This window comes from Chenopodium quinoa, unplaced genomic scaffold (assembly GCF_001683475.1).
Source record: "Chenopodium quinoa cultivar QQ74 unplaced genomic scaffold, ASM168347v1, whole genome shotgun sequence".
Classification (NCBI taxonomy): Eukaryota; Viridiplantae; Streptophyta; class Magnoliopsida; order Caryophyllales; family Amaranthaceae; genus Chenopodium; species Chenopodium quinoa.
In genome coordinates this window covers 75,299-90,710 of record NW_018744784.1, presented here as the reverse complement: position 1 = coordinate 90,710, position 15,412 = coordinate 75,299, and the positions used below count along the sequence as shown (strand labels likewise).

The following is a 15,412-nucleotide window of genomic DNA, read 5'->3' as shown; positions in this document are numbered from 1 at the left end:
TTGAATCTGATGAAGACACATCGGAGGTGACTCATTTGTTCCTTGTGCATCCTGATTGTGCTGATATGATTTCGTCTTGGCCATCTGTGATTCTGATCGATTCAACGTACAAGACAAACAAGTATAAGTTTCCACTGGTTGAGATGGTTGGGATGACTCCAACGAACCAGAACTTTTTGATTGGTTATGCAGTTATGAAGGATGAGACGGTTGCGAGTTACCGTTGGGTGTTGGAGAAGTTGAGAAATTACATCGGCCCAAGTGTTCAGCCATCGGCCATCGTCAGCGATTGTGAGGGAGGTCTCTTTGCCCCTATAGCGGAGCTGTTTCCGGAGTCGAGCCATTTACTGTGCACATGGCACATCAACAAATGCGTGAAAGTCAAAGCCTACAACCTTTTCAACAAGAACTTAGATTCAGCAGAGAGATTGGTAAATGGTAAGTGGCGGAAGATCCTGCAAGCTACCACGGAGGCAGAGTACGACCGAGCCTTGGATAACTTCAAGGATGCATACCAATGGTGCCCGGCAATCGTAGACTATGTGATGCAGCAGTGGGTGCCTCAGAGGGAAAAGTTTGTCAAATATTGGACAAACCAAGTTCTTCATTTTGGAAACACTACTACATGTAGAGTTGAGAGCGCTCATAGAGCTCTGAAGGACTGGATTGATTCTTCCACCTCTGCTCTGGATACACTGTTCGAGAGAATAAACAAGGCTATTGATACTCAGAGGAACGGCATCAAGAACTCTCTCGAGGACTCCAGACGGCGACATGGCACGATGTATAGCCATTTCATATTTAAGATTCTCCATGGTCGTGTGTCACACTACTGCTTGGGGTTGATTCTGAGCGAGCACACCAGGATGAGGGAGTTGGGTGATGAAGTGGCTATTCGGTGCGGATGTGCTATATCGGTGACTCATGGACTACCTTGTGCATGCACCATTCACCGCGTAATTACGCAAGATAGGGCGTCGTTACATGTTGATCAGGTTCATACATTCTGGCGGACGCTCGTTATCGGAGAGCATGCTGTTCCACAGACAGTCAACCGTGAACAGGAGGAGTTGGAGCAGTTTCGTTCGATGTTTGACCAAGTGTCCTCCAGCCACCCTTCAGTCATTCGTAGTGCTACCCACGTACTTCATGACATGTTCAACTCGTCGTGCTTGGATCATGAGGAACCTGAGGGGGTCGAGCGACCACGGGGCCGACAACCACGGCGGGAAAGGAGTGCGTTTGAGTACATTCGTGGTCGTGGTCGTGGTCGTGGCCGTGGTCGTACATCGTCATCAAGTGGTAGTCAAACATCTTCGTCGGTGAATATGCCCGGCACCGGTACGGTACTTTAGTTTAATTTACTTTTTAGAGTGTTTGTTTAGTTTTCTGCTAACTTGTTAATTGTGTTTTTTGATGTGTGCAACAGGCAGAATGGACATTGAACATTTTCCATATAAAGACAGGATCCCTAACATCATGATGCCGTTCCTGGACGGGTGGAATGATGTGGTTGCAGATGGTAACTGTGGATTTCGGGTTGTGGCTGATGTGTTTCAGATGGGTGAAGACAACTACGGTTTAGTGCGTCAGTTGATGTACAGTGAAATCGCCTCAAACCGAGCTGTTTATCGCCACGTGTACGGACAGGACTTGGATAGGTCTCTGCAGCGTATCCGGTGGGGAGGAGGACGTTGCGGTCAAAATCATTGGTTCGACGCGCCCCTTGATCTCTTCGCCGTTGCAAACATCTACAAGTGTGCAGTGATGCATTTCGGCCTTGGTTTGCATGGTCGAGCTTACTATCCGTGTACCACGGTTCTGCCTTGGTGTTCGCGTGAGACCGTCACCAGACCGGTAAGAGAGGTTGCTATTGGATTTCTGGGGCCGTCATACAGACATTTCATCCGACTGGACCTGTCACCCGATTTTCCGGTCCCACCGATTATACCAACGTGGTACACCATTCGTACAGCAAGCGTAGAGGGCTGGGATGCGTTATATCATGACCGGGTGCAGCAGTGGAACAATCTAGTTGCCTTTTCTATGTGACCTAATATTGCTATTGCTATGTTTTTCCCATTTATTTAATTTTCGGATTCTAATTTTCGTATTTAGTTTTCCCATTTAAATGTGAACCTGTATTTAGTTTTCGTATGCCCACTAATTACAACTTAAAATAAAAGTTATAAAAACTAAAAATATAATGTCAAATTCTAAGAACTTAAAATAATAATTATAAGAACAGATAATGTTAACTTTTACAAACAACTAGGAAAATGTTTTATAAATGCACTGCCGACATATCAATAATCTCTCTGTGACGCCCACTGCCACTGCTCAAGGGCCCGTTCCAGTTCATCAATAACAGCTCTGCCTGTTGCAGTCGTCATGTTGTCCCTCTCCTCAAAAAGTCTGTGTCCCAACTGCGTCATCTTTCCCATCCACTACACATAACAAAACACATAAAATTCAATAACGACGTATTATGAGACGTATTATATGAAAAAAAACACAACTACAAATGTTTTATGAGACGTACCGCATCCACGGCAGTGACGCAGATGATGTGCCAGATCTACTAACAAATCTACCATCTCTACCCTTACGCACGTCTACCCTACGCGTCTCATACACATCATCAAGCCTCTGACTGAATGGACCGTAATCATCATATGGTCCACTCTGATCGTCCACATCCTCATCTGCATCCTCCTCCTCCTCCTCCTCATCACCATCATCATCTTCATCATCCTCAGAATAGTGCACCCGTTCTCTACGAGCCGAGGCCGAAATACCACGGGATCTAACGTGTCTGGGCCCCGAGCTCTCCATTGAGTTCATCGTACTTCTCATAATGTCCATACTCTTCCCAGCCCCAGAACGAAAATACGATGCCTAACACAAAATAACAAAACATGTAATATGCAATATAAACATGTAATATAAACATAAAAAAAGTAATTAAAATAAATAAATAAAACAATATACATATGATGGAAAATAAATTAAAAACATTACAAAATATTAACAACCTAAAAATAAAAAAATTAATAACCTAATAAATAAATAAATAAAAAATTGGAAAAAACAAAGCAAAAAAAAAAATTACCCAAAAAAAACAAATTGGAAAAAACAAAGTGAAAAATATAAAATTATAAAAACTTAAAAAAAGAAGAACATCAAAATTTTAAAAAAAATTTATAACAAAAAAAAGGGAACATAAAATTTTTTTTAAGTAAAAAAACTAATTCAAAAAAAAAAAAAAACAAGAACAATAAACAAGAACATAAAATTAAAAATTAAAAAAAAAAAAAGAGGAACATAAAATTTTTTTAAAAAAAACCAACAAAATTTAAAACAAAATAAAAAAAAAATCAGAAACATAAAATTTAAAATTAAAAAAAAGAAAAACAAATTTAAAAAAAAATCAAAAAAAAAAATAATTATTTTCGAAAATTAAATTTCAAATTTAAAACCAAAAAAAATTAAAAAAAATAAATAAAAAGGCGGCGGCGCCTAGGCCAGACGCCGTGACGGTGGCGGCGGCGTCTAGCCCAGACGCCACTACCACGGCGGCGGCGCCTAGGCCAGACGCCGGTGCCGTGGTTCTGGCGCCTGGGCCAGACGCCATCGCCACCGTCACGGCGTCTGGCCTAGGCGCCGCTGCCGTGGTAGTGGCGTCTGGGCTAGACGCCGCCGCCGTGGTGGTGGCGTCTGGCCTAGGCGCCACCACCGCCTCCGACCTTTTTTTTTTAATTTTTAAACACAAAATTAATAAAAAATACCTTCTCGCCGGAAAACCGCTGTCCACCCGCCGCCTGTGCCGCCACTTCCTTGCCGGGCCGCCTCGACATCGCTCGGAAAGTTTTTTAGAGAGAGAAAGTGGAAGTAGAGAATTGAGAGAAGAAATTGTGTTTTTTACTTTGAGGGCAAAAGTGACAATTCACTCTAATTTTGTGGGCTTTATGTGGAGATTCGCGGGCGATGTTTAGCAATTGAGAAAAAAAGATGGCAAATACAAATTTTGAGCGGTCCGCTAAAAACAAGTCAAACTTTTGATTATTTTTAAATAATACAAACTTTAGTGTGAATTTGTTTTAAACGGGACATTTTATCTACAACCTAAATGACCGGTAAACTTTTTTTTTTATTTTTTGATAAATTAATTGAACAATTTAATTAACACATAATTAACATTTAAACCATAGTTACTTAATAATTAGGGAAAAAACCCACTCCTCCTCCCCACCACCAACCATTCCTCCACTCCGACCACCAGTCATTCCTCATCCACACCACAAGCCACCCTTCACTCCCCCACTTCCACCCCCGGCACGCCAGCCCAACCGCCTCACGCCGCCCCGCCTCGCCCTTCCGTCACCTTCCCCCCCCCAACCCAAACCACAATCACCGAATCCCCTCTCCCTCCTCACGAAAACCCACAAAATCCCCCTCTCTTCTTACGAAAACCCGCAAAACCCCCGATTGTTCCCTTCCCCACCCTCAAAAACCCTAGCTGGTACTCTAGTCGGGTTTCATTGGCGGGCGAAGGGGCAATTGGGGGTTCTTAGGGAAGGAGGGGGATTTCGTGGGTTTTTGAGGTAGGTGGGAGTCGAGGAAGGGAGTGGGTGGGGGAAGCCGGAAATGGGGTCGCCGGCGGCCGACAGGGTGTCGTCGGAGGGCTTGGCACCGGGTAAGGGGATGGGCAAGGAGAAAAAGGGGTGGCTGGATGGGGAGGGATTTTTTTTTTTTTTTTTAAAATAATAATAATAAAATTTATATCTTTTAAAAAATAAAAAACATTAAATAAAAAAATCAAATTAAATTGTCAAACCAATAAAACAATGACACTTGTTCCATATACCTATTAATCAAGTTACTAATAGGTCATAACTTGTTTAAACCGGATACCCCTCAGAGTTTGTATTATTTAGAAATAATCAAAAGTTTGACTTGTTTTTAGCGGAACGCTCAAAATTTGTATTATTTTTGACAATTTTTTTAAAAAAGATTTCATAAAATATTGGGATCATATCCATCCCAAATGGATTTTTTACATGCTCATGAAGTGAGTTGGATGCAATTAGTAATGAGTAGGTTGAATGTGTTTGCACTACACATTATGTTACCACTTACCACAAAACTATATACCAATCTTTTTCTTTTTTTTTTTTTGGGATTTACTATTATTACATTTCCTTGTGTTATTAATGAGTAGCATCTACTCAGATTATTCCTTAAGATTATCCACATATTCTGTACCTCGGGATTGACACTACAGTGAAGGTCCCACTCACCTAGTCCATATCTAATCAGGTACTACCACGTTTCAGCTAATCCACTGAAATAAAAATGCAGTTTTTTTTAAACTAGACATAAATTAACGTAATCAGTTAAATGTAAGTAAAAATTTAGATAAAGCCAGTCATTGAATGACACGTCAGTGACGTCCCAACTGTTAATTTTTATAACATGGTGAGCTGAGCTGTAACATCGTGCTTACTAACTGGGGTAGAGCTTGAGATAATCCTAATTAATTTATTAATTAACAAAAAAATCAATTATTAAATGGATAAAATCAGACAATTTATTTTAATAAAAAAAACTTGTAAAAAAGAAAAAATGCACAGTTCCCTAAATAAAGGGCAATAAAAAGAAAAAAAAAAGAAATTAAAGATAAATTAAAAATAAAAAATAAAAAATAAAAAAAGTAAAGGGGAAGAGAATCCGGCTGTAAACTTGGACGCTAATGCACGAGTCGCAGCGACAAACCTGCTAGATCGATTCCTAAGGAGTTGAATTTAAGATCAATTTTTGTCTATTTCTTATTTATAAAAAAATAATTATTAATTAATGTTTCTCATATAATGAATTATTAGGTTACTCTTATAACATTTCAAAAAAAAAAAAAAATTACTTATATAAACAAAATAAGTTTCATCCCTTATGAAAGAATAAAAGGTTACTCCTATAAACAAATGTGGTCACATCATATAGCTAGCTAACCACACACAAGACTTGATGTACTCTATTTCATGTATGTAAGATATTAAAACCTTTATTTATATTCCTTAAAAATATCTTCCAAATTTTACTTACTTGGTAGCGTATAATGTGTTATGCTAATGCTTATTTGTCGTTGTATAATGAATAACACTTAACGAAATATTGGAATTCCAAGTGTTGTTGTCACATGGGGTAAAAAAAGCTCAACTTTATATATTAGTTAGTTTAGTTTTATGTCTGATCAGTTATATGATGTTTAGGTCAACATGTTAAAGTCTTAAGCAAGATAGAAGGTTAGCCTTTCAAATTTCACCAAATTGATTGTTTTACATTAAAATTTTAAACATACTCAAGATCACATTAGGACAACTTAAACAGAGGTTTTAATATTATTATATGTATAATAATAATATTATTATAGAACATAATAACATGATCTGTCGTGGACACTTTAAATTAGCTTAGCATAGATAATTTGATACAACTATATATGTTTTGCTACAAAAATTTTCAGATGCTACTAGGGAAAATAAATTGAATAGAAGAGGATATAAATTAAATATACACCAAATCTTTCATTCTAATTTGAGTTTAATTCACTCTAATTTCAAATAATCAAACTTATATTATGAGTTTATAGGTATCACACATCAATATTAAGATTAATATTAATTAAATTAGCACCATATTTATATATAACATTCCATGCATCTTCAAAATGCTTTTCGATCCCTAAAAGCAAAGTTCGACAGTCGAGTGCATTCAACTTTCAGTGGTTTCATCTCTCAAGCACTTTCATTGCACATTGGCTTTAGTGTCATTGTAAGTTTCATCAACCTGCACTAATATCAGTTTGCACTCCATATTGAGGTTTTCAATTTGTTTGGCCTCACTTGTTCTATAATAAGGATTTGGTAAGATTTAATTAGTTGTCCCGGCTCCAAAATAAATGATATGATGCAAGACATTCCTGGTTTATTTTTATCATTCATTTCGTTCCTCCACTAGTAAGTGTCAATACAAGTCCTGCTTGTTGGTTTTATAAATTGGATCATTTTAAAATTCTCTTTGCTATAACTTCTCATCCATACAACAAATTCAGTAATTAGTAATCTATATTTTGTTTGATAACTATTCCGTAAAATCGAACTCAATATTACCCTTATTTGCATTGTGTTAATTTATATGAGGTTGATGTAAAGGTAGGGTATAGAGGTTATTTTTAGAAAATTTAGATTCTCAGTTAAATTATTGAGTGAAATATATACTTATTATGAGATTGGATTAATTGGCTAGTTTTTCGAATTTAACATATAGTTTGAGAGTTAAATTTTACCAATGTCATTTTACATGAAATTTTTTAGACATATTTTATACTGAAAAATTCAAGATTATCGTCGCAGGTACAATTTCAATGTTATTGAAAACAACAGTAATACTAGTATTTTTTTGAGAGCATAATAATTTGATACAACAATATATGTATTGATACAATTCAAAATTTCAACTATCGTTATTATGGCTATATAACTTCTTGTAGTAGATAAAAATTATGTTCAATTGCATAAAAAATTTAATTTATATAAATAATATTGCATCACCTGTACATGGAGTAAGAATGCAAATCAATTTACTTAAATACATTTGCATGAACTGATTTCACTTATTTAAATTTATTTATATTTATTTATTATCTCCATATTTCTTATTATGTGCAATAAAAGAATATTATATATCTCAAAAATAATATTCATTTATTACATATAATAAGGTAGTATCTAAATTTACATGTAAATTTACTTGTACTTGCCGATCAAGACGACTAGTCTAGCCCCTATGACATCTAACTATCAAAAAGATTAGCCAATGTCAAAATATATATATATATATTTTAATCATAATTTATGATTCATACATACAATAAGAATAAATTAGCATGTGTAATCTTATTAGATTCTCCTTATTATAGGTTTTCCATGTATCATAATTTTACACACACATACACACACACACACACACATATATAGCCGAAGTTATTCATAGTAAAAAATGTTCATTCAAAACCGTACAAATGCAATGTGAGCCAAATTTGTAGGAACAGAGTGAATACATGCATATATATAAGAGTGAACCCAATGGTTGCCCACAACCACTGTGATTATCACTTATTTTATTAATTTCTATCTTCCACTTCATCTATAATCACTCTTATACCTATTTAATAACCAATGTACCCCAATGATTGACCACAAATTTTTGGTTATATATTTTCTCTCTCCTACTTTTACCCAACCCCACCACACAATCTCCCTCCTTCACTCAATGACCAAGCAAGTTGGCACTACTATTTCACTCAATGACCAAGCTTCATTACCTTTTTTTTTTTTTTTTTTTTATTTGGTTTCAAAAAAAAAAAAAAAAGTTATTGCTTTTTTTTTTCCCCAAAAATTTCTCGTTATTTTTTTAATTATTTTTCCACATTCTCTCTCCTAATAAGCACCCTAAATTGTTAACGACTAGCTATGCTCTAATAGTAGATAGGGCAAGTAACAAGGGTCAAAAGAATTACTTGTAGTAAAAAAGTAACCATTATATTGTGATACTGGTTAAAATTTGTAATTTCTTAATATTATATGCAATAAAGGAGATTATATATAACAAATTAAATGACATCTTATGTGTTAACTATGTTCAATTGTATAAGAATAAAAGTTAAAATAAGAGTGGCAAATCGAAAACTGTCCGTAATTAAAATAGAGAAACACAACTATTTAGACAATAAAAAAAAGTGATTTCTATACTTCTAGCACAAAAAATATGCTATCAAGAATTAAAGGTAGGCACACACTTACATACAATATTTTTATTACATAAAAAATAAAAAAATTGGAAGCAACAATACCTACTTGAAACTCAAGTTAACCCCTATTACTAGCTGTAAAGATAAACAAAAATATGGTCCACCCTTTAACTATCTAAAGCACAACGTTTTAAAAATTAAAAAAAGTGTCAAAATTTAGCTTCAATGACAAAAACTGGTAAAACAAGCAACCCTCCTCTCACTAAAAAGCACTTAAAAATCAAAAGGGCATCAAAGTATTTTCCCCCACTTTAATTTAATTGAGTTTTTAACTAATCAAATTAAAATTGATTTAGTAAGAAAAATGGAGTATTATTATTTTTAGTAGAAATAAAAGAAAGTGGAAGCAATATAGAGCAGCTGTCCACAAGTCCCCTTGAAACGCCAATTCACTCTCTCATCTCCCCACTCCATAAGTCTCTCCTCACCACTTCTTCCTCTCTCCTCTTTTTCTCTCTTCCACAACTCTTACCCTTTTTGTTCCAAAACACATTTTACACACTTCAATTCCTATCTACTTTCTCTTCTTCTTTTGCTCTAATAAACCTCTCTACCATACACCACACCACATCATTTTGTGCCCATAACAACAATGGAAGCGTCTTCGGGTTCCGAATTCGGCCATTTCGCCCCTTCTCACCACCACCTTATTAACACGCCCGAGAGGCGACTCTCTTGTAGTGGTGACCCTTTTATTGTTGAGGACCTTCTTGATTTTTCTAATGATGATAATATTAATGGTGGTGTGGTTCTTCATGATACTAATAATAACAATCTTAGCAATAATAATAATAATAATAATAATGATAATACTAATGTTAATGCCTCTTTTGATAATCATCATCATCCACAACACCATCTTCATCACTCTAATAATTCAGATGATTCTACCGTTGTCACCCCCGTTGATAGCTGCAATTCTTCCTTCTCCGGTAACAATGACTCCATTTTCCCTCCTGCCGGGGATATTGGGTCTCACTTCTCCGGCGAGCTCGGTGTTCCGGTACGTTTTATTTCACTCTTTTATACAACTATGTGTTGTTATTTTGTTTTCAGAGGGGCGTTTTAAGGATGTGTAAAAGTCATGTACAATGGTACCGGCCCACGAGTTCTTAGACAGAACTCGAGGGCCGGCATTGTTAGACATTTTAAGAATTATAGCCATTATAACGTATTTAAATTTTTTAATTTAGTTATTTCACTTAAGTAATTAACAATATGTTCTTATTTATGAATTTTTATAAAAGGGTTTTTTAAATAAAAATAAAATTGATGAATTTTAGCTAATTTGAGGGATAATAAGGCTAAGAATTAAGACTTGAGTTTGGAATCTTGTTTGTTTTAATTGGTAAAGTATATAGTGTTATATGGTTTAGACAATGACATTAAGGGTTTAATAATCATGAATTCTTTAATGTTGGGAAATTTGGTTCTTTTTTTACTTTTTATGATGAGAAATTTGAAGTTAAGGAATTTTACTAGCTAGTTTTGTTCTTTGTGCCAATTTCTTTTGGAAAATTGATGAATTTTTCTTGTCCTTTAACGTCTTTATCTAGAAAAGGGTGGGGGTGAAGAGAGTCAGTGAATGCATTATGAACGAAGTAATCGTTGTGGGTCCATTGATTTTGTACTCCATGAATAAAGGGAGAAAAAGCCAACGAATATTCAATATATGAAGCCAAAATTTTGATTATATGATGATCAATTTATACTGTAATATTGTTTTTATCAATTTTAATTTACTATGAACTTAATTTATCTTTTGTTTATGTTTGGGCAGTATGACGATTTAGCTGAGTTAGAATGGCTCTCAAATTTTGTGGAGGAATCATTTTCGAGTGAAGACTTGCACAAATTCCACCTCATTCCTGCCATGTCAGCAATGAAGACCCGAACTGATGATGTCTCGGAAACCCGGTATTACCCGACCGAACAAACCCGGCCAACACCGCTCCCGACAAGCCCAATTTTTAGCCCGGAGATGGCCGTGCCCGGGAAAGCCCGAAGCAAGCGCTCCCGTGCTGCCTCGTGCAATTGGGCCTCGCGCCTCCTTGTCCTTGCCCCGGGTGGTAACGAGCAAGTTCCAGTTGCAAAGCCCGCAAAGTCTGTCGGTTCAAAGAAGAAAGGGTCGAGTTTAGGTGGGGTTGGGCCCATGGTGGACTCGACCTCCGGGGGTGAGGTGAGGAAGTGTTTGCATTGCGCGACTGACAAGACCCCACAATGGCGTACTGGGCCCATGGGCCCAAAGACGCTTTGTAATGCTTGCGGTGTCCGGTACAAGTCGGGTCGGTTGGTGCCAGAGTACCGACCCGCTGCAAGCCCGACCTTCATGCTAACAAAGCATTCGAACTCCCACCGAAAGGTGACTGAGCTCCGAAGACAAAAGGAACTAATGAGGCAACAACAAATGCAACAACAACACCACCAATATCAACAACAACTCATTCATCATAATCCAAATACTAGTAGCAATATGATGTTCGACCCCTCTAATGGTGATGATTATTTGATCCACCAACATATCGGGCCAGACTATAGGCAACTCATATAGTCGAGTGATCAAATTATGCTAGCTAGCTAGTGAGGGTAACAAAGAGGACTTAAAATTTTAATCTTAGACGAGTTTGATAATAGTAGCTAGCATTTGTCTAGGTTTTTCTTCTTTTTTTTCAAGAAACAATTTTTCCAAGTTCAATTTTCTTTGGTTCATTTTAAAAAATTTTGAAAGCAACATTCGAGCAAGGGATTAAACCCTAGCTCAAAAGAGCATAGAAAAAAAGGAAAAAAATAGTCAGGGAGTGCATTGCTTTTTGCAAATTAATCGTTGTTGTAGCCTTTTTTTTTTTTTTTACATAATTATAATTCATAATCCTTTATTTTTCCTTGCCAAATTTGGCAAATTTTAGAAACATTATTTCCCATGCATTGGCAACTTTGTACTCCGTTTGGTTCGATGATTAGCTTGACTAATCTTTGGACGTGCATGAGCATTAACAAGTCAAGTCTTGCCACTTCCCCCCCCCTTTTTTTTTGGGGGGGAGGGGGTTGTTATTAAATATATTAATAAAAAAGGAAAAAATAGTGTGCTTCCACTAAGCATCACATGATCACTAAACCTAACCTAATAAAGAAAGCAACCTTTGATGAAGCACAACTTAAATTGCTAATTTAATTCTCTCAAATTCTCAACTAGCGGGTAATTGACTTGCCAACTAAGCCCCTTGTGATTTCCAATTAACACTAGTCATAGTACTATAGGCTTTAACTAATCTTGTAAATAAGTGGTTGATACATTATCGACACAATTAATTGTCAAAGTTTCACCGTTAAACATACTTGTAATTTTCAAAATTCTCATAAAACATTACTATTATTTAACTTGTGCACTACATATGTCGGTACATGAGCCATATTATCACTAACAGAGTTGCACATGCGTTAGATATTATTACGTAATAATTTATCTTAAATAAATCGACCCGAGCATGTGAGATGCGCAAATCCTATCACCATACATATATAATTTAAATTAGAGAGGTTCATGCGCGTAAGATAAAATTATAAATTAAATATCGTCGGCAAACAATAGGAAACTTAAAAAAATGAAAAGAGAAAAAAGAAAGATGGATGGTAGTGCAACACCTATCCATCCACATTCCGTTATGGTGACTTAAAGGGGTGATGGTAGAATCAGAGGGCAGAGCAGGGTGAAAGGGGCCCTTTGTTAAGGGCGCATTGAAGCGACATCATGTGCATCTTCTTTAAATTACAAGTAACTAAGTAAGTGTCCCTAAAGAAGTAAGTGCAAAGGGGACCTGCCCCCCTCCCATTAATTATTATTTTCGAGTTCGAGATATTAACGATTTTCCTTTATTTTTTCATTTCTCAATACGTGTATTACTTTGACTTCTTACTGTATTGAATTTAAACATACTTTATGAGTAAAAAGTGAAGATAAATGTCATTATTTTAAGCGTTGATGGGTTAATCTTGGTGCATATTTTCATAATATAACATTTTTAACTTTATATAATGTTAAAGGACCAACTCAACAACGCTCCCTTACATGAGAGCCCGTTGGGCTTGAAGTGTGGATGCAACATAGGCCCTCTTCATACCCAACGCTTAATATTCCACTTAAAAGTGGGGGTGGATGAGATTTGAACCCGTGACTTTATGTCATACTTGCTCCGATACCATGTTAAACGACCAATTCAACCAAAAGTTTAAGCTAATGGTTGAGACCCAAGATCATATTTTACACTCTATCGTATAATTAACGTAATAATAGTTTAAATTGTATTGCAATGTAAAAGTCAAAGTGACTATGGAAGATGGCTGGATTGAGAAATTAAATAGGGGAGGTATATATAAATTGATCAGATTACAAGTCCAAAGATTCTTGGTCATTTTTTTTTGTATTTTTTTTTTTTATTTTTTATATTTGATTGAAAGTAAGATATTAAATATTTTACATTATTATTGTGAAAAGAAAAACGTATGTTTAAAATTACATTAAAGTACCCCTTAAATAGGTGATAAAGGTTCAAGAGTTTGCACTTAATTAAACTTCAGAGATACTACTTGAGTAATTAATGCTAATTGCTTTGTAGAAGGGGAATTGTACGTTAAAAAAAAAGCGTATTTCAATGTTTTTGACTGATAAGATATGCATTATACAAATTACTATTTAATCTAGAAAATTGAAACGAGCTGAGTTCTATTATAAAAATATTGGGTTTAGAAATTCGTTTCTAAGGAAGAGGTCATATCCTTATATTTCGACAAAGTTGAAAACAAAAGTGAACGCTTCGAAAGGCATTAAGAAATTTTCTCAATGATAAAGCTTTAATTTTTCTCACCCTAGAATCCAAGTATTCTTAAACATGGTCATTGTACCTTTCTTAACACTAGAAAGGGAAAAAAAAGAAAAAAAAAGAGACAAAGACATGTACCAAATGATTTGTCAATTCAATTGCTTGGTATTTTAAATAGAAGCAAGGGTTGGCGAAGAGAGTGCAAAAGAATTAAGGTTAGAAGTTCTTTTTCAAGGGTTTTAAGCTAATTAGCTAAAATTATAGCATGAAAGTGATGCATAAACTCCCGCAATCATGAAAATAGTTTGTAGTTAAGAATTGGTAGAAAGATATGCGAGACCTGCCTCTTGTAGCCGACTAAATTTGTTGGAAATTATACAAAACTGTATACATTATCCTTAAAACAAGTTTTTTTGGGGTCCCTCGTTTTTTTAATAAACTATGCTTTTTTTTTTTCTTTTTTTTTTTTCAACTATCACTTCTTCGAATTTTTTTTACAAAGATTTCAAATTTTGATCTTAAAAATAAAGTGTAACCATTTATTTTTTTAAAACTTTGTCATATGAAAAGATCAAGTTTTGTATTAGAATATGCCTTAAATCAGTTAACCCCACTTGTTATTTTAGCTACGATTTTATGTTTTCAGGCCTCTTTTCAATCTAATACTCCCTTAGGATTTAACCTAGCAGTTTGTTTTGTAGTCTATGAAACTCTTCTCTCACTTATCTGTAAGACATAGCTAGCTTATCATTAATGAATCACGTAAAATCTATATATGATTTTTTTTGTTACTTTCGTTAATCTTTCTTATATCTGTCATAATAGGAAGAATAAGTAAGAATTAATGAATATCATTCATTAAGTTGAACTAACTAGGACACTAAAAGCTAGAGTATATGATGAAATGTCGAAATATAGGAACATATTTATCGATTTGTGTAGACACACTGTTAGAGTACCATCACATCAAATAAAGTGTACGGAATCATATAATCTAGAGATCCTACCGAAAACTAACCGACTGATGCTTTAGAAATCCTAAAGGTTGTGATTGAGCTGATAAGTGGAGTGATATCACTTTATTCAAACAAAAATGAAATACACATAAACGGCATAATATATTGCTACATGATTGACCCTCAACACTTTACGGCATGTACTATCTCCTTCTCGAAATATCTTCATTAATTTTTTTCTTTAATTTTTTTTGACGTGGGTGTTATTCAACTATTCATTACTCCTCCGTTTTCGATTAATTAAAACACTTGCCTTTTTTTTTCTTAGCTTGACTATCTTTTATTGCTATTACTTTGATATAACATAATGTTAATAAAAATTTGATATTTCAATAATATAGATTAAGATAAATCCAGCATCTTACTTACACATATAAACATGATCAAAGTGGTGAAAAAAATTAAGTATGTCAATTATTTAGAAACGGAAGGAATATAAGGTTTGAACTAGCTACCATAAAAAATAAAAAAAATAATAAAAAAAACACCGTCATTTCACTATTCTATATTGGTATTTGCTTAAAAATTACTTGTTTGATGTATCACTTATTTGACTAGATAATTGTGTGTATTGATGATTTGACTTGGTTATATGAGTTTGGTACTAGGAATAGATGTGTGTATAAACTCTAACGATGTATATATGGTATACTCAAATGTTAGCTATTAGTTGTTATAAAATGAGTCTAAATGACTAACTTTCTTAATAA

The 15,412-nt window shown here is 34.9% G+C and overlaps 3 protein-coding genes across 3 annotated transcripts; 2 read left to right on the top strand and 1 right to left on the bottom strand.

Moving 5' to 3' along the window:
• Positions 1-115: 115 nt before the first annotated feature.
• Positions 116-2,113, top strand: LOC110703809. The gene is made up of 2 exons (XM_021881592.1): positions 116-1,341; positions 1,430-2,113. Exons 1-2 carry the CDS (start codon positions 144-146, stop codon positions 2,050-2,052), a joined length of 1,821 nt encoding a protein of 606 aa, XP_021737284.1. The 5' UTR covers positions 116-143; the 3' UTR covers positions 2,053-2,113.
• A 91-nt stretch (positions 2,114-2,204) lies between these two features.
• LOC110703810 (RNA polymerase-associated protein RTF1-like) lies at positions 2,205-3,916 on the bottom strand. Its single transcript, XM_021881593.1, has 3 exons — positions 3,789-3,916; positions 2,543-2,898; positions 2,205-2,447 (listed from the first exon to the last, which is right to left on the bottom strand). The coding sequence occupies exons 1-3, from the start codon at positions 3,855-3,857 to the stop codon at positions 2,432-2,434; spliced, it is 441 nt and encodes a 146-aa protein (XP_021737285.1). The 5' UTR covers positions 3,858-3,916; the 3' UTR covers positions 2,205-2,431.
• A 4,815-nt stretch (positions 3,917-8,731) lies between these two features.
• LOC110703808 (GATA transcription factor 12-like) lies at positions 8,732-11,690 on the top strand. The gene is made up of 2 exons (XM_021881591.1): positions 8,732-9,872; positions 10,650-11,690. Exons 1-2 carry the CDS (start codon positions 9,462-9,464, stop codon positions 11,418-11,420), a joined length of 1,182 nt encoding a protein of 393 aa, XP_021737283.1. The 5' UTR covers positions 8,732-9,461; the 3' UTR covers positions 11,421-11,690.
• Positions 11,691-15,412: the final 3,722 nt, after the last annotated feature.

Bases quoted from the DNA above. Each gene is read 5' to 3' on its own strand.
- LOC110703809 (XM_021881592.1), top strand. From the start codon at position 144: ATGGTTGGGATGACTCCAACGAACCAGAACTTTTTGATTGGTTATGCA. The intron at 1,342-1,429 runs GTACGGTACTTT...TGTGTGCAACAG, and splicing joins GGTGAATATGCCCGGCACCG to GCAGAATGGACATTGAACAT.
- LOC110703810 (XM_021881593.1), bottom strand. From the start codon at position 3,857: ATGTCGAGGCGGCCCGGCAAGGAAGTGGCGGCACAGGCGGCGGGTGGA. The intron at 2,899-3,788 runs GTATTTTTTATT...ATTTTGTGTTAG, and splicing joins AGCGGTTTTCCGGCGAGAAG to GCATCGTATTTTCGTTCTGG.
- LOC110703808 (XM_021881591.1), top strand. From the start codon at position 9,462: ATGGAAGCGTCTTCGGGTTCCGAATTCGGCCATTTCGCCCCTTCTCAC. The intron at 9,873-10,649 runs GTACGTTTTATT...ATGTTTGGGCAG, and splicing joins CCGGCGAGCTCGGTGTTCCG to TATGACGATTTAGCTGAGTT.